This window comes from Botryllus schlosseri, chromosome 5 (assembly GCF_051294905.1).
Source record: "Botryllus schlosseri isolate E-star chromosome 5, Bs_hap1, whole genome shotgun sequence".
Taxonomy (NCBI): domain Eukaryota; kingdom Metazoa; phylum Chordata; class Ascidiacea; order Stolidobranchia; family Styelidae; genus Botryllus; species Botryllus schlosseri.
The window spans coordinates 26,328,704-26,352,761 of record NC_137240.1 but is presented as its reverse complement, the minus strand read 5'-3'; the positions used below and the strand labels follow the sequence as shown (position 1 = coordinate 26,352,761).

The window sequence follows — 24,058 nt, the reverse complement described above, 5'->3', positions numbered from 1 at the left end:
AGCTTATATATTAATACGTACGCCCGCACGCAAACAGGTAACCTGTTTAGCACTTGAGAATGGATTTTGACTTTCAAAAGACTACGTAACGTTACGTTAACAGTAAACACACGACAAAGTACGGTGTCGCGCTGGACATGTCAAGTAATAAACCCCACCATGTTCGGCAGATTAAGATATCTACATTCAGAAATTATGAAAAATCAACGACTAAAAATGATTCAGTGGACGCGCAGGAGGGCACGACCATAAAAGTTGGTGATATAAAAGCTATAGGCGTATCGATAAAATCAGTATGCTAGGGCCGATGGGTTATCAGAAGTACGAGACAACTCGAAATGACATTCTGATATTCTCATTTTAGCTATAGTAGAGTTTACTAAGCGATATACCTACCTGAAACGTGAATCCATTGCGCGTTGGCAGTGTGGTACACAAGTACTTAGTAGTAATCCACCCTAGTTACTCCGGTAGCGGAGTTCATTATGTTATCGACTATCTTTCCGTAAGCAATGAATTGCGTAAACTCTGGATCAAGACTTCGTTCGGTTGTTGTGAACATTACATGACGCTGTTGCATTTCAAGTCTGTGGAAAACCGTAAAAGGTCACCAATGAATTCGTTACTTGGCGGCTCATAATTCCGAACCCAATCTACCATCATCACATCCACTAATTCTATCCCATTCTATAACCTTAACCTCACTCCTCGCTAGTGTGAGGCATGGATAGCCCATAGACTGGATAGTGGATATACACCATTTTTTTGTAATTTTTGGCCGGGCCCAGATCGAATCGGATTCATACTTTTGCTGATAACACCGGGCGCGGATTCGCACTTCTCCTGATGCGTCCGGAGTAGTCGAGAGTAGTATACAGGATTTCACCAGATCTGTCGTGGATATATTATTTTATATTTTTGACCGGAGCTGGATTCATATTTTTTATGCGGCCTGAGTCGGATTCTATTTTTAAGAAACAGGATCGAAGTCGGACACGCGACTTTGTCCATCCACATAGTACTACCCCGAGCATTCACCTAACCCAAACCTGCAGCCCGAATATTTTAATATACGGTCCTGAATTCACCAAGTGTCGCATATCACAATTCATGCTAATATTCAGAATTCGGTAGTAAGTGATTGTCCCCAAAAGACGATTTTATTATTCAGTAAAGAAAATCCAGCCGAGTATATCGTCGTATACGCATTACGCACACTGACTGCACAGGTGTAGGAAACTTATTTTTCGCACGGCATCTGCATCGCATCGAAGTTACGACCTCTTTTACAAGGTCTGATTTATCTACATTTTTTTAGAGTTTACTAAATACATTAATAGAAGGTCATCATCTGCCTTCTCACGGGCCGCAAGTTTGACCACCGCGTTGTCAAAATATATTGGTGCGGAGTGACGACAACAATTGTTTCTGACATAGGCGTATACCGGGGCAGGGTTAAATCTTGTCTTGGTTCGCATCGGTTCGCACAGTACCTGAAAACTGAATGGTATGCTACGTATACTGTCTGCAATGGCTTATATTGCAGGATATGTATACATCGTGATGGAATATGACATTTAACATATGGCAATCTTATACACGATGCGGCACTTATATTTGCTTTAGTGGGTGTGTCCGTTTACATCAGACGCCTCTATGGCGGCGTCATGTAGGCCTACTGCGACGGTACTGCATACAGTAGGCATAGAGTTTTGTTATCTGCCCAATGGCATGATGCTGACATAGTATTAAACTAGTTCGCATATATAGGGTGATCGCGTAGCCAGGGAGGTTACGGATATCCCGTTCGAGCTTAGTACAGTGTTCGGCTGTTTGTTGTCACTACTATTCGAGCATAACGCTGCACTTAAAGAAACTGTTAATCAAGTCAGACTCGGTACCTATTGCGTAATTAGAGCCAAAGCTACTCAGGGGCCCGAGCAGTTGAATAGAGCGAATACTTTTATAGATAACCTGCATTTGTGGACTGCATGTAGCTGTAAGATCCGACCGCCAGCCACAGTGGTTACATGAACTCCTCGGAAAGTGTCGAAAGGATTAGAAATGTTGTCAATGTTGTCAGAAATGCCAATATACACTGGCGGTAAAGCACGTAAGCACATAATCGGTCGGTTTTCTGGTATCCGTATTTGAGGCAGGTTTTGCTAGATACGAAGGCCCCATTGAACTGTCTATGCGGGCGGGTTACGCCCTTGCTCAATATTATATTCCATATTTTACGATGTTGATTCAAGATTAAACAATGGACCGTGCTGGTAGCTAACAATAGTAGAATTTTTAATCCGACTTGTGTGCGTTGATTCGGGCGCGCTGATACAGAAAGTGCCGCGAATCCAGTTCGGAAGCAGATTCCGAAAGCTTGAGTCTACTCATAGCGTTAGCATAGCTATTGCTATCATCAGATTCAGCTGGTTTTCTGCGTAATATTGCGTGGCAAGCGCTATTGAACACGCAACTCCAATCTAGATAGTTGTAAGATACAAGCAAGCGAAGCTAACGATGTCTATTGCCCAAGCAAACCCCTCACAGATGCGCATCGGCTGTTTCGGCGTTTTCACAGATCACGTCATTCCATAGAAATACATTTGTTAGCATTAACAAATTAAATGCATTTAATGGAAAAGAATACGTCAAAGACGGCAAAGGTTTAAGTTTGTAGCAGTCATTCAATTTCTGATGACAATTCACTATCCATAGGATAATGGTTAGAACGTAGATTCATTGGGAGCAATACCTACGCAGCAATGTATTAATTAGTGATTGCATGGTTTATTTGTATACTGTGAACAAAAGTGATTGTCGATTACGCGGAAATTATGACGTAACGTACGGTTTGAGATTATGATATCGGTTACCGCTGTGAATACAAGTTTTGAAATTCAAAGTCAATTGTCATGGGAATCCATCAATGATGCATCTTTACCGGCAGCTGTTGTCGGTGTCGGTATTGCTAGCGAGAATATGTGTATGATGATTTCACGATGCAACGATGATTTCATATTGTGACATTACGATATTCACGAATATAAGGCTGGGCCCGAAAATATCGACTTCGATCCTAATTCCACAATAATGGTAGTATGTTGTAATTTCCGCAACATCTTAGAGGCAGAATGTAAGCCGACAATCATTGTGAAGTCGTAATTTCAGTACAGTGTCATTGTGGGCCGTACTTTTAATTATTGTTTTGCGTTCGGATATAGTATTTTCCAGAGTATTTGATTGTATGATTGGCGATCAAAATAAGGCATAAGAAATTAAAGCTATACATTCATATGCTTCATTCGCACTGGGAAATGAATAGTGTATTCCTGAATATTCGTGGTAATATAAGATGATAATTCACATATATTGTGTGCCCAATGCCCATACAATTTCATAATTTATTCCTTGGGATTCCTTACTTCGTACAGACCGCTACAAGGCGACTGAAATGCGGCCAATTCGATAACGGATCTTCCAGATACCGCCACGAATATAGTTATGACTTATGAGTTATGAGAATTGCAATATTAACCAAATCTCTTCATTCGTGATGGAATTAATGAAGAAATAATAAAATATGAGCAATATTACGATGCGAACAATCTATCAAATGGCGTCGATATGATGTTGATGAAATAGTTGAAGCAATTAGCGATTTGAAAAGCGTAACATTGTAAGGCAGTCTACGGAGCTAAAATATTGTAGATGTGATGACCGCACGTACGGAATACTTTGCACAGACAATGTTCTTTCCAATTCTCTACTAGTTGCTGACGATTACCCCTGACGAGTGTCACCGAAAATATTCGGGTTCATTTCAATATGACTATACTATTCAATCAAGTCAGAGAGTCTGTTATCTCGGGGTCAATACGACTATAAATCGCCTGGTTTTATTGTCCTCATTCTCTGTAGTGTAATTCTACTGCATTGCGATCTATTTACTGCACAATCTTTTTGAGACGATGTCAGTTGAATTGTGATCGACCAGTATGCTGTTTATAACCCAGCGTGGAAGCATTAGGTTTTAAATGTAGGCCTAATCGTGACATTAAGACGTAGGTAGGGTTCAATAAATTGCGACTTGCGAATGGAAATAATGATCGTAATGGTTATGGAATGATTTCATAGCTCGAATTATCTATCGCAAAATATTTAGTGATGACAGTATCAAGTGACAATGATGTGGGCGCGAGTGTGAAATTTACATCGGCCTTTACGTGATTAGATGTACATCAAACGTGAACATAGAAACAGTTGTTAGCACTCCTATATCAGGCTTACTCACACTCATGCTTACTAATACCTAAGGTTATAAGGGAAATATAGCGGGAAACCTGCTGAACTGTAAAATATCGACCTATATTTCAAGTATTCCCAACCGCAAGATGGAAACTTTGTCAATCATATCTCGATTTACTGGAAATCATATGAACATCGTAACACTTCCATTACATTGCAATCTGATAACAATAAAAGTCATGCTATCGTAGGCAGATAGATATTAATTAATATTGTTATACTTGGTCTCGCAAAATGCGAATCGACTCTGCAACTTTTGAATTACCACAGAGATGATCTCTAACAACAACAATAGTAACAGAAATACTGGGTCATCTGATTTTCAACACTCGAGTTTCACAATAATTATTGGGAAATTTATACATGTCATCTTATCAGAGTAAATATAATTCAATAAATATAATTCAAAACAGTACGGTAACCGTTCGCAATGACCGGAAACGAAAGCGTTGCTTCAAATTACAACTATGTCTTTGCCACGGACGTATTTCTATTTGCGAGTAATTTGTTGAAGAACATTCATCGACGGCAGTATGCGATTTGCCTGCAATAGCTGTTGTATAGCTGAATAGGTGATTTCAAATTTTGTTGTATATCGATCTGTGAAATGTTGGTCTGGGCATAATGTTAACATAAGGGCTATGATAAACATTGCAGCTAGCTATCCGACGGACTCGGTTCTCGGCTCAGCCTGTACTTGACAATGTAAAGTAAACTTGGCAGCCATATCTTTATTTCGTCCTAACTAAGAAACGATTATTGTGCTATTGCAAAAATTCAAGGGGTGTTAGATTTTTGCATGCATCTTTTATAATAAGTCTCAGATAAACCGACGAGCTTATATTTTTCATAACACTTTGTAATGAAATGAAAATCCACTTTGTTCTTTCAGAATTTGTATTTAGTTTGATCATGATTATATGTCGTTTATGTGTGTTTAATCTTTTGTTCATCGTTTCGAGTTTTTATGTAGTCAAAGCACAAGAGAATGAAGGTATGTATTGGTAGTAAGCCTTGGATTATCAAAACACTGTTTGATGGTGTGACCCGACCCATATATATATTAGTTTCTGTCGATACGCATCTGCGTTATTGCCGTTAATCGGGAATGGTGTGAACGTGAGGGTATTTATGTTTGAGAATGCGCTCTGTCGCTGTATTTACCGACTTGCAGGGTAGTTTCCCCACTAAGTTCACATTAAGTTTGTAGCCTACCAAACCTACATTCGATTTATTTTATTTGCAAATATGGAGCATTTCGGCAATTAAGTAATTTAGTAATTTAGCATGAGGCAAATGCCGATTCTACTCATAATTCCATATATTGCATTAAAGAGGATTCGTATCACCTTGAGAATGCAAATGATAGTAACTATGAAAATGTTTTTTCATCCGGTATGGTTGCGATTCGTGAAAGTATCTGTGTAGTAGAAGACCATATTCTATATATATGTAATGCATAGATTCTCGAACTTTCTAAGCATCAAACCTTGGCCCGCATCATAGTTACGTCCAGTCCTTCATACGTCGCATGTGAATCTCTTCACGGTTGTAACCAATTGACAAGGTTCTGAGTCGCTTGAGTCAAATCGAGTCATTATCAATTCCCCCCAAGTTAAGTCCGAGGTCCACGTACGATTCAAAGCGCTGAGTGTCGAGTCTGAGTCCAACTCACTCGTTTACAACTCTGCTTGGATTATATCGAATTCCTCTCATTCATAATATAGAAATACTCCTCAAACATCCTAATTTTTCAAGTGTCAGTACACATAGACAAAATACAAATAATGTGGTAACTTTACTATTTTTCGAAGTCTCAATGAAATGCCTGTCTTGGTCATCCGAATCACAAGTCGTATGAATTGACCCAGTCATCAACAATGACTCGAGTACAGGTCGGGACAGTGCAGAAATTGACTCAAGTCAAGTCGAGTCATTTTTCGTATTCATGAAAATGACTCGAGTCAAGTCGAGTAACTGAAACAATCTCGACTTTGTCGTTACAATCCTGCCAAAACCTTATACAGAAGTTGAACTGAGAATAGAAGGCTACGTCTCATCCACGACTAATTGCTATAAATATTTTGAAATTTTCGAACATTATTAAAATTCAATAACTTTGTATTTATTTATTTGTACATGTGATGTCATTTCAAACTCTTCCATCATCTAGAACAAAAAGATCAATGCACTGGCGGATCGGGATGGATGTACGCTTCATCTGCTTCATCATCAGGAGGAGGAGGCGCAGCATTTTACTCTGCTGCAAATGCATCTTCAGTCTGCGTTCTAGCCAAACGGCCATCGGACTGTATCAGAGCACATCCCGCGTGCTCCTGGTGTGCTCAAAATGTAAAATTTCTGGTCACGCCTAGTCTTATTTTCCTCAATTTTATTTTAGACAATCATGATTAAGCAACTTAGATGCTTGTGAGCTGTTACTTAGTTAAGTAAGGGGTGAGAGAGAGAGAGAGTGGAAGTAAGAGAGACTCAATGCCTGTGGAATTTCAATAACAATACATCAATATTGATATAGGCTTGGATCTGCCACAGGAATCATTTAAAGCCACATCAATGTGAATAAATCAAAACATGAGGACGAAGGCTTCCTTGCAATCAGATTTGCTGTAAAATATACTGAACAGCTACATAATATCAAGGTTTGGCGGGATAGGTTAAATGCCGTAATGAATTAAGGCAGCTACACCTTTTGCGAAAGAATGTCAACTATTTGTTCTATGCAGCCAGCAAGAAGCTGCCTGGGATTAAAACCAAAGTCTCAGCATACCACAGAAGATAGTGATCTTGGCACAGATATCCATTTGCCACATGATCACATTTAAAATTCGTGGTTACAGGAACTGAAGCTTATATAATTTATACAGACATACCAAGTCTACGGATAGCAATGCCCCCCCCCATCGAATATTAAAGCATGTAAAATTTCTTAATCTCCTAATCTTCATAATATACTGTTTCTCATTGTATAAATTGATGCTGTTGCAATGGAAATTTAAGTTATCATGCCAAATCCTACTCATATACCATTAGTATACAAGTGCCAAGGCTTAGAAAGGTACTAAACCAATAAACTTTTGTGAGGTATTATGACTTTTTTGCTAATGGTCTACGTCAAATTTCAATATAGCAAGACAAATTTTTATGAGTAACCTAAATTGATAACCCCGCGCATGCAATTTCAGAATTAGAACTTTATTTTGACCAGTCATTTTTCAAATTAAAAAGGAATAGATGAATCTGAAAGTCACTTTGAACTTGATCAAATAAATGAAGACATGAAGTCTAATTTAGAGAAATTACAGTGGAGAAATTAATGAAATGATAATGGAAGTGACAAATGAATGCCCAAAGAGTCAAAGTACTTTGTTGCTGTCCAATGTCCACCCCTGATCATGCTAATGAGTTTATTCATTACCACTATTACCAGATACCAGGAAATATAAAGTGGACGACAATTTATCTGGGGTGAAACTTTTTCAATAAATACACAGCGTCAAGACTAGCCCTTATGAGGTAGTGGTAACATCAAATGATGTCTAGTGCTCGATTCGAACATTTAGAGGGAGATTTTGGCATCTTGGCTATACCACTGGATATATAAAGACGGTGATATATCCCTGTTCTATACCAATTGATTCTACAATGAAAAATTGCAATAAAATATGGTACATGTATCATTATATGAATGTCAGTGTAGAATTCAAAATTTAATGTGAAACTGTCCAAAACTACCCCTCACACACAGTTAATATGAATGTTACTGTACTTCATTATTTAGAGCTACTCTGGATCCCGATGCGATATCGAAGGGGAATTGAAATTGAAGAACTGCAACGAGTCAGAGTTATATTCTGTCAAATCTTCTGTATCCATGGAGTCGAATGCTGATGATTCCTCCTTGAGGCGATTCAGCTTCAGCTCAGGAGAAGTGAGTATCACCCAAATTCACTTCTAAAACTCAGCCTTACCAAGCTAAATTCTGTTGAGGTAATTTTGTGTTGACAATACTTTGCAATGTGTGCATTGATCATCCAACCTTATCATTTTGGGTTACTCAGTGCATGAAAATCTCGTGCACTATGCCTGTCTATTTCAACGCACTGACTATTGCTAATAAATGGTGCCATATTTCAACAGATGATATGATCATTACCATTGGATAGCTGCATATTTTTTTGAAATGTTCGTAGCAAGTCATGGATACTGTTACTGTATACTGATAGGTTCATGCTATTAGCACTTGGTCCTATTCGATGCTGACCATCAAGCTGATACATGTCCACTGCCCAGTGTCCAGCTAAAATGAAAATATTTTTTGAGAGATCCATGTTCAGTCTTTTTTTGTTTGAAATTCGTATTGTCTGAGATTCAACCATGCCTTTGAATATATCATCATGCATTTTGATAATGATAATTTTTGGCACATAGGCTACTTCATGTCATATAGGCCTAATCAGATCCATGTGGATGGGACATGGGATGGCCTTGTCATTTCACACATTCCACTGACATTTCTCCAATGCGGTGGTGAATATGTAAACATTTACTTCTCAAAGATAAATATCAATTCCATTGATGGTAAATATATTCACAGGGGGATAACTATTGTTGTTAATGCCAGCTGTTTCCAATATTCCAGTATTAATAGGTGTCAAGTGTTCAGGATTGTAGAGTTGTGTTGTAAAATTATTTTTGACAATCTATGAACTATAAAGACTAAGAAGCAGTTGTGATTCAATCATCTAACAGGTCAAATTTCACACCGGTTTGTAGAAGCTAATTTAATCAAATAGAAATCGACATTGCAATATGACTCATCTTGATCACTTGATACCTACCTCAAATAGTTGTAAATGTTACACACACTTGACACTTTTCTGCTACACTTCATGATTATGATTTGTGAATGTTTTTCCATCTTTATGAAATTCAAAATTTGCAACAAAACTTTACTTGGCTTTATCATGATCAACTATTGTATCAGGATATAAACTAGGAGTTCTTTATTTTCATTATAATGCAACTTTGGCCTGTAAGATAAATTTTGAGATACCATACCATCCGTCTTACTTATGATGTGGCTAAGCCGCAGTACGCATGACTGTGGATCATCACGTCAATCTTTCTTGTAGGGATATTGTTCCACAAATTAAATGAAAGAGCTTGTGTTTCTGTTGCAATTTGATTTCTTAATGATGTATTGTTTAATGAATATATGTGCTGATTAAAACCAATCTCTTATATTCAGGTTAAAATCAGAGTTGGTGACACAGTGCGAGTACCTTTCTCTGTACAAGAGCCTCCCGTCTATCCAGTGGATTTTTACTACCTCATGGACGTTTCATTCAGTATGGAAGACGATCTTGAAAATGTGAAAGACCTGGGAAAAGATCTCGGTAAAATGCCAATTAAAATTGATGTCCCAATCGACATTTATGTGGTGCAGTAAATGTGCATAGATTTGTTTCAACACTGTTCTATCTAGCAAACTATGGTTTGAATTTCATGAAATAAACATCAATGGTTTCATATTGATGGCAATTAAGAGCAAACATAGTTCAAATCCTTGATTAGTTTTCAAGTTAATATGGAATGAATTCTGCATTTGTGACGTGATAGAGACAAGTAAACATGACTTTGCAATTTAGGGTTGTTCAAAATGTATTGTTTTTTTCGGATTCCAGGGATTTGCTGATTGAATTGTTAGATGGCTTAAAAAAATGCTGCCCTCCTAATTTGACTCAATTATAACTGGTAGATGTGAACACTCTTGAGTTTGAAAAATTTGGATTTATTATAAAAAATGTATTTTTTTCAAATTTTGCTGTCAAACCCCATGAAATTGTTGCATTAAATATGATGCTGTGAATATATTATTACTGTTCTGCCGGTTTTGGTTTTATGATTGGCTCCATCCCTAGACTCCACTCCCTCTTACACAGCTACGGGTAACAGGATATTCACAATCCACTCATTTTTCCTCAACCAGACCTTGTGATACACATTGATTGACGGTCAGTGGGTATGCGACTGGTCACTGGTCAATGACCAGTGGTCATTAGGGTTGTCCAAAATTTGAAAAATTTCGAAAATGCTGCGTTGTAATGTCTTATTCTATAGATTATTGATTAAAAACATCAACAAGCCTGAAAGAAGCTCTCAGGAACGTCGTTAAGATTTCTTACAAAGCGTTTGAAAGTAGCTGCCAAAGAGTGGGCGGGCCACCGACGGCAAAATTGCAACTAGGCGGGCAATGACGAAACCACGATTCTTGATTGGGTAATCGGTTATGCTTCAATGATGACGGCGGCTGTCAGCTCTGATTTGGGTGCTTCACCGTGTTTGACAGAAGGAGTAGGTTTTGCTGCTGCTGAGTCTGTTGGTGACGGCTGTAATACTGTAAAAGCGTGTTGTGGTTTGATGAGTCAATAGTAGTAATGTAACAGTGGTTCTTCGAATGTATCAGTTGTAGCAGTAGTTTCTGTTTTGCGGAGGTCGAGTCTGTTAGTAGAGACGGGAATTTGTAAAGCGCATTGTGGGTTGATGCATCAATAGTTGTAATGCAACACTTGTTCCTTGATCAATGTTTTAGTTGCAGCAGCATTTTCTGTTCTGATGAGGTCGATTTTGTTAGTAGTGGTTGTGGTTATGTACAAGGGCATTGTGGGTTGGTGAGTTAATAGTCGTAATGTAACACTTGTTACTTAAATGTTTTAGGCGTAGCTGTAATTTATGATAGAAGGCAAAAATATTACTGTCATGGCAGAGGCAAAACGGCGGAAGACTGTGCACTTGCCACAGAGAAGAACAAGATCTCGATCTGAGCATTACTTGGTCGGATATGCTTGCGATTACATCTGTGGCTCGAGATTACCAACCTTGCGAGAAGTAATGAGTTACTTTCTGCATCTGAAAGACCATTGCCCTCAGTCAACCCCTACTCGTGAGCTATGTAATGTGGTGGTTCATGATGTCATGACAGTGTGGCAAATGGCGAGAATTGCCACAATACTTAAAGGAAATGCGGTGAAATTACTTGAAAAACTGAACAAAAAATATATTTTTCTGAAGGCGACCATGAAACGGGAAAGTGATCCCAAGGGTAAGAGGAAAAAATTCACGGAAGATTTGGACAAGTTGTGGGATATTGGAAGTACAGATGCGATAGCAATAATACAAAATGACATTTATCTATCACATGATAGAAAGCTCGAAGACATTGCATTCTATGAAGATCAACAGCAATCTCGCAAATGCATAATGTTGGGAAGAGACAAGATTCTCGCTAAAGACATCGAAAAGAAAACAGCAACCATGGCGGATAGAACTGTTAAAAACATTCAACATGACTCAAGTGATGACTATGTTGTTTTAGCATCTTCTTCATCTTCAAAAGAGGGTGATAGTTTGAGTTCAAGTTCTGATTATGATGCTGATGTTGGTCTTGGCACCTCGACAGCCATTAAGCTGATGGCACCTAAAAATATTATGAATAATACCCATGTGTCCCAAGCTCTGGATCGATTGCAAATAACAGACAACAAGGCAACAATGCTGATCGGAGCATTTATTACGGCTTGTGGCGGTGACATAGCAATGTTCTCTCTGTCAAGATCTTCGACAAAGAGAGCCAGGGAAACAAATCGTCTTGAAATTTCCAAGGATATTTCAGAAAAATTTGCAGAAAATAAACCTCAACATGTTGCTATTCATTGGGATGGAAAGCTCACAGAGGATAGATTAGGAAATCGGTATGAGGCTCTGTCAATTGTCCTATCTTGTCATCCTCAATACTCAGAAGGAAAACTACTTGGCATTCAAAAGATGCAAAATGCTGCAGGTCAGACGCAAGCAGAAACCACTTTCAACATAATTGAAAGTTGGAATATAAAAGATGCTGTAACAGCTTTGGTTTTTGACACTACAGCAAGCAACAGCGGCTGGAAGAAGGGTGCGGCAAAGATTCTTGAAGACCTTCTAGGAAGGAAGGTGTTCTACCATGCATGTCGGCACCATGTGTATGAGCTGGTAGTGAAAGACGTTTGGAAATCTTTATTTGGAAAGCCCACAACTGGACCAGAGAATGCATGGTTTGCCCACCTTAAAAGGAACTGGAGCAGTCTTGACAGGGAACAGCAATTCAAGACTCTGACTATTCCTCTATGTTTTGCTGAACGAGCTGCAATGATAGTTGATAAGTTCAAGCTACTGTTGAACAGAAAAGATTTTTTCACACGGGATGACTACAAGCAATGTGTGACTAATGCTCTTGCTCTTCTCGGTGCAGATGAAGATATACGTCATCACAAACCTGGTGCAGCACACCATGCGAGATGGATGGGTACAATTCTGTATGCTCAAAAGATGTTCATGTGGGCCGACCAATTAGATTACAAATCTGAAGAAGTTGAACTGCTGCGCCGCTTCAATTTATTTTTGGTTCTCTTTTATATCCCTGCGTGGGTGGATTCAAGCATTGGTCGTGATGCAGCTGGTAATGACTTGAGATTCGTTCAGCACATGTTGAGTTATAAGGAATATGATGAGCAAGTTTCCACAGCTGCTTCACGAAAGCTTTTGAAGCACGACTGGTATATTGTTGAGGAAACCGCTGTATACGCCTTGTTTTCACCGACGGAAAGCAAGGAAACCCGGGAAAATATGGCAAAGGCGCTCCTGCAAGTAGAGCGAACTTCCAGTTTCAGAAGGGGCCCACCCTCATTGAATGCAACTATACAGATCAACAAGGACAGTACGTTGTCTGACCTTATTGGGCCCCAGTCGTGGTACATATTTGAAGTTTTTGAATGCTCTGGGGATTGGCTGCGTCAACCGGTTGATGATTGGCACTTTTCAGATTCATTCAATAAAATGAATTGCTACGTTAGTTCTGTCAAAGTCGTTAATGATGCCGCAGAAAGAGGTGTCAAGCTAAGCACAGACTATGCTGCAATCTTGACTGACAATGAACAGCAAAGAGACAGTTTGCTTCAAGCTGTGGAACAGCATAGGAAGATTTTTGGAGACAGCAGGAAGTCTACTCTTATCAAAGGCCAGTGATCTGCAACACTGACCCTGCGATATACTTTTTAATGATGCCTTTTGTAAATAGCATTTTTGCCTTTGTTAAATCTTGAATAAAAAGTGTAATATGCGTTCGTTTTAGAGAGAGACGTCGACTTACCATAACAAGCCATAAGGAGAAATTGACTACTGGTTTGCAATTTATGAGTTACAGTCGTTGTCAACTGGTATGTTTTAGAAGGCTCGAAGGTAGCACGATGCATGCATCTAGTTCATTCTTATCTTAATTGGCCAAGCTCCTGTGCAAGAAGTAACAAAACTGTTATACACAGTGTTCAGGTAGAAAATATATTACTGGATCGTTATGCTGTTGTCGATGGCAGCATTAACAACGTCAATTTACCATATCGCCAATGCCACGAACAGAAATGGCTGCAAACCAACACAACAGAGTAGAACGAAATCGTGACCAGCAATGATCACAAAATCAGTATTTCAGCCAATCAGTAGCTTATTATTACAGGTTCCAACCAATCAAAATTCTAGGTTCGTGATTGCCCGCCCACTTCATCGATTCCCCGCCCACATGCAGACGGCTACTTTCAAACGCTTTGTAAGAAATCTTAACGACGTTCCTGAGAGCTTCTTTCAGGCTTGTTGATGTTTTTAATCAATAATCTATAGAATAAGACATTACAACGCAGCATTTTCGAAATTTTTCAAATTTTGGACAACCCTAGTGGTCATGTTGCAATTGCCTGAATATTGTGCGGGTGTCTAAGAAGAGAATAAATTCCGTCCCGTTGCTATTAATGATGGATTGTTATATGCCATCACCTAACTTGTTTATTCGCTATTATTACGTCACAGACACACACCTACACCCTGAGTCGAAAATGTTGACTAAATTTGTGATTTTTGATTCCTTTGCTGTAATGATAAGACTAATCTGATAACCATCTTCATAATTTTCCAAACAGGTCTGTGGCCAGCAGGTTAAGAACCACTGTCCTAGATTATACTGTACTGTACAGGGTATCAGTACATCCATCATCCTGGTTGTGGGATTTAGCTTATCTCATGCAGGTTCTGAGTAATGCTAAGATTGCTAACATAGATAACCTTGTTTGTCGGTTGATGAGCTGCATGGGATGTTTGTATAATTTTGCTAGTTAAAAATTCGTAGTTATGATGGTTACCGCTGAATTTGGCACTTGACGAACCTAGATCCTAATCCTAACCTACCCCAACCCTCACGCGTAACCATAGTCCAGTGGCTGTCAATCTTTTTGTCTTCGCGGACTCCGTTTGGACCGTCATGGACCCCCGCGGACCCCAAAATTTGCACTTCAAATTTAGCGCTATTATCGTGCAACCGTCATATGTCCTGTGCAAATATCAACTGCAGGATAGTGATAAACAGCAACAGAATGACCATGACCATTCTCGAAAATGACATCATAACCTACTATTAATGTAGGTATTGGGAAGTCTTTTAATATTTCAATGCGAATTATCTAGAGAAATTTCTTGAAATATGTGGTGTGCGGTCGTGTCTTGAATTTCCGTGCTGTCTATTTGATATGAATGTGTGCTCAAAATCTATTTCCACAAAGATAGGTGGTGGCGAATGTGATAACGCGCAACGCCTCCGACGACACCTCTGGGAATGATCGCAACATTTATGACAACAAAATTGAGAAACAGCTTTTTTGTGAACATAAACGTTCGGAGTAGTCATTTCTATCTAGCAGCTCATCTTGAAGTTATTCTGGAAAAGCTGTTATGTATATCACAGGTCAGGAGAAACTGGATTTTTGCAAACAATTTTTTTCCAATACCCCACCAAAACATCTCTAAACAACAACATGTTTGTATCAGTAGGCTATTGGCAATTTAACTATTAATATCATAGTAGAATAATTCATCTCAGGCCATTCTGTTTATGTGAGTTATGGAGTTTTAGCAGTTTTCAAGCGAAACTGCCTCATGATTTCTCTAATTTAAAATATAAACAAATTAGGTTATCAGCTATTCTGTAAATTTAAGGGGTTTACTGATCCCTAGGGGTCCGCGGACACCTGGTTGAGAACCACGGCTAAAGTCCCTCATCCCTAACCCGAACCCTAATCTAAGCTCTAACCCAAATACGTTAATACATACCAAATGACAAGTCCCAAATTAACATGCAGTGGCATATCTGAGAATTCATTTTATTTGCCCTGTATTCAGTGAAACATTCATTTTCGAATTTATTAATACAATATTGCTGAATCGCCTTCATAATAATAGTAGTTATTACATTTCTAATGCCAAATTCACCAAATTCCAAATTCACTGGTAACAGTATTGACATTATTTATGCAGTGAAAAAACTCAACGAATTGACGAATGCCGCCGCTGGCGATGACAGCCTGAAAGACTCGGTGAGACTTGGATTCGGAAAGTTTGTTGACAAAGTTCAGTCCCCCATGACGCAAATGACGCCCTACCGGTGAGTTCCAAAGTTCTATGCTACTGGATACTTGCAAATTTATGTATTATCACAGCTAGTCTAATGTACCTCACCGTGATATAAAATTAGGATGATCTTTCTGTACTTTTATGTATTTGGGCAAATTTAGAAACACTTTACAAGTCGCCACTATGGAATAGTCGGCTGCTAGAACGTACACAACTTCAATATAGCAACAAACAATATCTTCATATTGCCAATTTATTCCACTTCAAGTTTTTCGACCGATTCTCATCCTTAATTGCGGTTAACCAAATTCAAAATATCGAAATAATTTTATCCTTGGGACGTTATAATCATAAGTATACACACTCGATTACAATTATGGCATAACAGCGACCATATCAGGTATAAAACAGCAGAATGACAACACAACACTACTGAAACATTCTCAGAGTGTAGATATGTTCTATCCTGCATGTTTATTATTAGTGTTACTGAGTGAAAATGACACACTAATCATGATACTGTCAATATTTGAAGAGTCCTCTCAAGTATCTGTTGTAGTTTTGGTGCCGTATTTACATTGGATGGATAGTTTTACTGCGAAAGTGTTATTGTCACTTAAAATATTGGATTACATCAACTCCAGCTATCCAGGAGAGATGTTTTTGCTTCAGACTTGGACAAACTACTGGATTTTCAAAATGCACTGCTAGAACTAGAACTATCATCTAATCTGCGACTAACTAACTAAAACACAACCAACCAATAACTGATAATGAATGTTACTGAATGGCAAATGAGCTAAGGAATATTGGAGATAGATTCGTCATTTCAGAAAGACATGGATTTGAGTTTGTAATGCAAGAGGTTCCAACCCCCAACACCCACCCCTGACTACGCCACTGTTCGTAGTTTTGACTCAACTGCAAGAAATTCACACTACAGAACACCGGTACACCGATTCTTGCCAAACAATGGCACATGTTTTTGGTTCTATACCAATACCGAAGAAACCATTACCGAGAATGGTCAATGTCGAGAATCTAACTTCCTGGGATGGACATTGTCGAGAAATTTATATCCGAGCATCGACACTGAATGTGGCAACGCCGTGATGACCTGAACATGCATAACATGCCTGCATTGACTACATTGCATTCTCTGTAATGTCCATTCTCAGTGGTGTCCATTCTCGGTAATGTCATTCTCGGTAACGGTTTTCTAGGTATTGACCGGACACCCATGTTTTCTAGTTGAATTCGTTTTAAAATGTGCAACTAGAACTAAAACAAGAATTAGAACTACTCACTTTTCAAAATCTGCAACTAGAACTAGACCTAGAACTACTAAAAAAAAAACAGTGGTTAGTGGGCCAAGTAACAAGATTGGTAATTTGTGCTAGTCTATTCTGCTTGACCTGTGTATTTTCTTACAGGCTGCAACATCCATACAAAAATTACACAGACGCACCGTTTCTGTTCAAGAACGTTATTCCGTTGACACCTGATGTATCTAAGTTTGAGGATACGCTGAGAAATGAAACTGTATCTGGAAATCTCGATCCACCGGAAGGAGCATTGGACGCCATGCTGCAAGTTGTTAAATGCCAAGTATGTGTTTCGCTTGGAACCAACACAGTATTTAAAAAGTGTTATAGTGCTGTTGGCCAACTGCTGTTAAAATATATTGACCTGTACTGTACATTGTACAATGATGCCACCGCTGTTCATTCCTACAATTAATACTGGTAATAGGGTCTTCAGTGCTGTTAGATTGCCGTGTGAGTGTGGACTATATTAATTCGTATCTTGGTGAAGATGTGAAATGTTGTGTTTCTGGCACTCCAAGTATGCATGTTGGGCTGGAATTAATCAGCTGAATTTTTATTGTAAATTCAGCAACGTTTATGTGCGGCATATTTTCAAATTACGACCAATAATTAAAAGCTATACAAATTAGGAGTATTATTTTGATATAGGCTTTGTTGGCGATTCATATTGTACCTGATAATGAAATTCTCCTTGCACCCAATAGAAATAATGAACTACATCTTCTCTTCTTAAATTAAAATAAGAGTTTCAAGTGAGAAGTTGTATCTATCGGGAAGATTCTCAACTTAATCACTGATCGCATTGTTGTGAGTCCAAGGCCGGATCACAAATTTAAATTTGGCTCATTCGCAAAGTTAGATTCATCGTTTGAACTCGGCTGTCTTATGCATAGTTCGAAGCCTCTTGGTATTTCTGGAGTAAAGTTGAAACATAATCTCATCTCAGGAGTAAAAAAATGAATCAACGACTCCCAAACCATACACTGGAATTTCCAAATTGTACCAAATTTATGTACCAGTTTTATGCATATTGGTTTAATGATGTCATTTGCTTGGATACTTTGATATTACCGCCCTTCGGTAATCTCAATTTTTCACCTTCACAGTACACATTGTATTTTCGATTCTTCTGGAATTTACCACGAGCGCAGTTTGACAGTAGGATTAAGAGACTTTAATAGGTTTTATGCTTTTAGAATTTGGTCGGCTGGCGTAACGACGCATTACGACTTCTCATGATAGCTACGGAATCAGCTTTCCACTATGCCGACGATGGTGCCGGACTCCTGTCAGGAATTGTGAAAAAGAATGACGGACAGTGCCACACCAACTCCGCCGGAGTGTGAGTATTCGAACTTGGAGTTTATGATGGATAGATCTTTATGTTTTCATGCTATGACTTTACATTATATATATATGAGTGGTTGTTAACCTGTATTAACTTGGGGAACCCCAAATAACATAATATTAACTCACGTCATGTCGTTCGGTGTGAATCGTGATACTGGTGTTCTGTTGTGTGATTGCTAGCTCAAAGTCATCACTACTATCAGTGTTTTAGCCAAGTGGTAGGTTTTGCGGGTCGAAACCCCCTCATATAAACTTGTACTGATGTTCATGCTGAAAACCAACCCGCTTCCGATAAAATAAAAAATGATTGAGTTGGTTCGGAATAGAATCTAGTCTAATCTATTTTATATAGTTGGTCGCACATTTTTAATGGTCGTTAGTTCTAGTTCTAGTTGCTCATTTTGAAAAACCAGAAGTTTGTACAAGTCTGTTCATAGAGTAATGAACTGTTGATAACGACTTGCCATCAAAACACCATTGTGGAGTTGAAATAATTATTGACCAAGAGTGTTGGAAGGAGGAATATAACAAAACCTTTCAATGAGTAGTTCAAGCAATATATATTCAAAAGTTGATGACAAAGTCAATTTCACTCTTTTTGTGGTCATGAATCAAAGTCAGATTAATCGAGGTCTATGTGCCTGCCTCCAGTGTCAAGGTATTAAAATACAATTCTAGTAATATAAGCTTCTTTGGAGTCTGCTACGTTAAAATCTGTTTATTCATAACAGACAATGTTTTCTTTTTGTCTGTCTCAAGATCGATATTGACTAGTTTCATTCATGACAGACTACATGCTCTCTTTGTATACACTAAGCTGGATTTGCACATTTTTGCCACGGTAGAAGACACCACGTCAGGCCTCTAGGCAATGTGCGGCCCGTTATCTCCAACTATTTTCTGATTTTTTTTCAAGTGCAGATGTCATATCACTCTTGGTGTTGTGTTATTGCAGTTTTGTATATCTACTAATGCCAATATATTTTCTTTTGCTGATAGATGCGTGCATAGTACATAGTTACTATGGTGGTTGGCAAAGGCTGGCTTACATTTTTGTGTAGAATGCTATTCACGCAGATCTTTTGGTGCAAGATTACATTAACGTTTATTTACTTGATTGTCATGAGTAGGAACATAACCTGACTTTCTGAAAAGTGTAAGATTATCAAATAATGATGTGGATGTATCCTGAAACATGCAATCACTTATTATAATCAGGATACATATTAATGTTTAAAAAATGGTTCTCAGCTATTCTTAAATAGCCTACTGAAATAAAGGGAACCCTATTCTGCAAATATAGAAATGTTGATGGGATTATCTTATGCTACAGTCCATATAATATTTGACACCAGAAAACCAAGTTTTCATTGCTTCTCGGTGTTGAGAAACAGTTAATGATAGGTTTCATTTAATAATTAATAATTTATTGTCGAAATTTTGGTGCTCAATGGTGCCAAAAAGTCAATTGTCAATACTGGACTCGAATTCTTTTATTCAATACTCGACTAGGATTTGAATTTAAAATTCACATTAATCCCAGTGCCTAGACCTACTATGTAAGATGGTTAGGTAGCTTAAGGCTGATCAAATGGTCAGTAAGACTACCACATCACTACCACATTTTCTTTTAAGTCATTGTTACGATATGTGGTAAACGTGCATTGTGCAATGTGCCAGTAGGGCTGTTCAAAAATAAATTTGTTTTTCAAATTTTACTTCTTGGTAGAATTCTTGGGTTGCCTAAAAAAACTCTGCACACCAATTTTGGCCCAGCTCCAACCAGCAGAAGCAAAGTTATTTAAGTAGAAAATTTTGAATTTGAAAAAAAATAGTATTGAAGTGTCAAATTCTCTGAATGTTTATGATAGATCTACCCACCGTAAATACTATGATTTGTAATCCTAAATTTTGAACAACACTGAGTTCGCTTGTATAGGTTGGAATTGAGCCAAATTTGTTGTGCATCGTTTTTACTGACAACCTGACAATTGCATGGGGTATCCACTAGCCGATAAAAATCGAAAAAATGTTATACTTATTTTTATTAGATAAATTTAAAACCTTTTTCCTTATAGCAATGATTTCGATAGGTTGGAATTGAGCCAAAATGGTGTGCAGCGTTTTTTTAGGCAACCGAACAACAAGTTATTTTTGAACAGCTCTGATTGTGCATGCGCATAGTATATAGTATTACATACTGGTTTTGGCATCATTACGCTGATACTCCCTTGTCATGGACAATTTGGTTTTGACATAAGTTGAATTAGTTGACTCCAATTGTATATTCAATATTTCCTGATATAGGCCTATCTGGTGTATTCATTTCAGAAGCACTTCACTAGCAGGGTATTTTGACTCAGCGATTGATTAATATTTTGATATTTTGCCTATCCATGTAATGATATGTACTTAATTTGCTCTGAAAGGTACACTAAAGCGGAAGAACAGGATTATCCGTCGATTAGCCAGGTGGTGCAAGCTGTCGAACGCAACTCGATTACTCCAATCTTCGCTGTAAAAAAAGTCTACGCGGATCTTTATGAGGTAGCATGATCCTAGAATATTATTGCTTTATGAGGATGCAACTAGGCAAGGAAAACTATTCCAACTTACATTTGCTTTTGTTTCGAAAAAGAGGGATTTTTTGATAGCCCATTTTTTCCACAAGTTGTAAAGTAAAAACACGGATACCATGTGATCCCTTTTTACCTTTGTTTGCTCGTACTCACCAATCACTGTAATTAAGGTATCTACCGATAATGTGCTCTAGTCGTAGTGTGATGCTACAAAAAAGTCTCAAAATTATGCTGTGAAATTGTAATTTTCTAGTTAAATGTTACAATTCTGATAAAATTATATTTCATAACCTGTTGCATAGTTGCACTAACATCTTGAAATCCTTTTCTTGATATTTATGTAGAAATTTATACATGATTATATAGGATCTTAGTTTAAAATAACTTTTATATTATTTTGAGTCATGAGTGCTATATCCAAAGGTATACTGTCGCAGTGTTTTATGACACGACTCCTCAATGTGCTGTACACTGGCTATTCCATCTCGGGTATTATACAAATGTGCCAAATGTTTATTATAATCAATCAATTTCATTTTATAGAGAATCTCCAACGAATATTTCAAGGGGTCTACTTCGGGCGTTCTGGGCACCGATTCTTCAAACGTTGTCGCATTGGTCGAGGAAGCCTACAAGAAAATCTCTGGTAAATCATTGGTTACCCCTTCCCCCTAACCCTGTCTCATTATTCAGATAAATTGACGTGTAGATTTGCTGGCGTTTTGCGCGAGTTACCATAAGACTTTGATCAATTGGCTTCTTCTCCATCGTGCCATATGCAAATACTTGGCAGGCTTACTGAAGAAGTGTGGATTACCAGAACGATTTAAAGCTAAAAATTAGGCCTAATTTCTGAGTTGTTTCAAACTTTGAGTTTCAAAGCGCCTTCTCAAAATTGTCAATAGTTTTGCGATTGATTATCAGACTGAAGCTGTGTTGCGCAGCAATACGGGATAGTCCCAAGTCACATTTAAGTGAAATGTTTGAAACGAATAAGGTTGCTATAATATTTGACTTGTAAATTATCGACTGCTTTTTGGTCGAGGCATGACTAGAATATATTCAGCTTTTTTCCAATTAGATTGAATTTATAAGTATGGAATGCACAAAAACTTGGAAATTACATTAAAGGGGCACTGCACTCTAAAAATGATGTGGTCTCAAATTGAAGGGCAAAACGCAGAGATCAAACTTTAGATCGTTGTCAGCCGATGTTATGAAGGAAATATGTGGTACACGCCAAGGTGGTTTAGATACCGCGTTCATCGGAAGATGTTCAGTCAGGAGATTTATGTCAAAATCGGGCCTAGTGTATTCTATTTCCTTAGGACATAGGGCGTGTACGACATATTTCCTTCATAGCATCGGCTGACAACTATATAAAGTTCGATCACTGCGTGACTGCTGGAGCGTGAAGCTGCTATCAAAATTTCAATAAATTGCAGCTCCATTACGGTGGCGTTCTAAAGAAAACGGCTGCGGCCAAAATTTTCCTTTCGTTTTGCCCGTCAATTCGAGACCACATAATCTTAGAGTGCAGTGCCCCTTTAATATCCGAATTAGAAAGAAATATAACGTTCAGCTCATGCCAAATTGGAACTCATTCTCATAAGCACGAGAACAGGAAGTGTCTGTGCACCAGGCTTGGTTCGTTTTGCACTATACAGTTTTTCTGTATTATTTTCAAGAAAACCTGAAATTAAATCACAAGTAAAATGAGAGCATAGAAACATTTTACAAATTACAATTAGATTACCAGCATTTTGCTTTAATCATTCTAATTAGACAACTTCATTATAAGTCTGGTGAGACTTGATTTTAAATCCTTTCCTGTTATCCACAGGGCAGCAAGAACTTGTTACTGGCAATCCCAGCACAGACATCCTCTGCCCTTGGTACACTTACACACTCAACGAAACGGCGGCCGGCTCTGTTGGCAGTGCTGCAGGCGGATCTATATGGAGCGATAGCGCGTGGGTTTCCGCATTTGAACAAGCTTATCAAAATGATATAGCTGGTGGGGCGGGAGCCATTGCTGGGTCTGACGGCGCATTGGCTAGCTCATCAAGCAATGGAGAAAGTGCCTCGATTTCCGGAGGGTTTGCATTGAACGGAGCAGGTTTAAATGAAGGTGGTGCTTCTGCCGGGGGCTTGTCGCTTTTACATTCCGACAGTGCCTTAGTGACTGGACTCACCACCAAAGAGAAGGTGACTATTGTGTTTATACATATGCAGGCGTTACGTGGTATGTAGGGTACACTGATTGGAATACTCAAATCAAGCATTATTTTTGATGGATGATTCGAGTGTAGTGACCAGGGCCAAGTAAAATCGAGTGTTAGGATTTGAGTGGAAAGTCAAAAATCCACCTTTTCGGCGTCTGCAAAGAATATAATGCACTGGGTGAAATAACGATTATTTGGTATTTTGTCAACAATACCTATTACATTGCACTTTTGGGTTTGATCACGGTTGCGCAGATATGTTATTTCCGCTAACATATGTAGCCTTGTACTACATATTTTGTATGCTGCGGTACGGCCAATCGAGGTTTATAGCTTTACAAAGTGGAAAAAAGTGTCGAAACCATAATTTTTGTTGATAAATCAATTCTTAATGGCAAGAAGCGTATGATTCCAGTTGTCGAAAAAATCATTCATCATTACTCGACTTGAATTGCTACAATTGTGACCGAATTTCAGTTCGAATCCTCAAATCATATCCCTGTCAATTTGAAATCTTATTTCAGGTGCTTTACGATTTGTACTTGGCCGCCAGCCGTGAAAAATGCCCCTTGGGTGTTTGCGATCTCGGAGTGTTCGATATCAAGACCCGGCGTTTCGACGAGAAGATCTCCCTCAAAGCTTCCGTGATCGGCGCGTTCGATTGTGTGAAAGATGCGGTGGTGGGTGCACGCAGCACTGCGAACTTGTAGGCCTACTAACTACTGGATTTTCAAAAACCTAAAACAAAAACTACGCAAAC

General features: G+C 38.4%; 1 protein-coding gene across 4 annotated transcripts in view; it reads left to right on the top strand.

The window, feature by feature from the left end:
• Nucleotides 1-5,168: 5,168 nt before the first annotated feature.
• The window catches only part of LOC145439535 (uncharacterized), a 355,509-nt gene continuing 336,619 nt past the window's right edge, over nucleotides 5,169-24,058 (top strand). For all 4 annotated transcript variants that reach the window (XM_080317024.1, XM_080317023.1, XM_080317025.1 and 1 more), the window contains exons 1-11: nucleotides 5,169-5,302; nucleotides 6,482-6,660; nucleotides 8,108-8,257; nucleotides 9,578-9,725; nucleotides 15,721-15,847; nucleotides 17,250-17,424; nucleotides 18,341-18,486; nucleotides 20,924-21,041; nucleotides 21,617-21,719; nucleotides 22,917-23,281; nucleotides 23,823-23,978. In XM_080317024.1, the coding sequence (XP_080173150.1) occupies nucleotides 5,176-5,302; nucleotides 6,482-6,660; nucleotides 8,108-8,257; nucleotides 9,578-9,725; nucleotides 15,721-15,847; nucleotides 17,250-17,424; nucleotides 18,341-18,486; nucleotides 20,924-21,041; nucleotides 21,617-21,719; nucleotides 22,917-23,281; nucleotides 23,823-23,978 (1,794 nt within the window). In that variant the 5' untranslated portion in view covers nucleotides 5,169-5,175. The remainder of the gene's footprint in view (nucleotides 5,303-6,481; nucleotides 6,661-8,107; nucleotides 8,258-9,577; nucleotides 9,726-15,720; nucleotides 15,848-17,249; nucleotides 17,425-18,340; nucleotides 18,487-20,923; nucleotides 21,042-21,616; nucleotides 21,720-22,916; nucleotides 23,282-23,822; nucleotides 23,979-24,058) is intronic.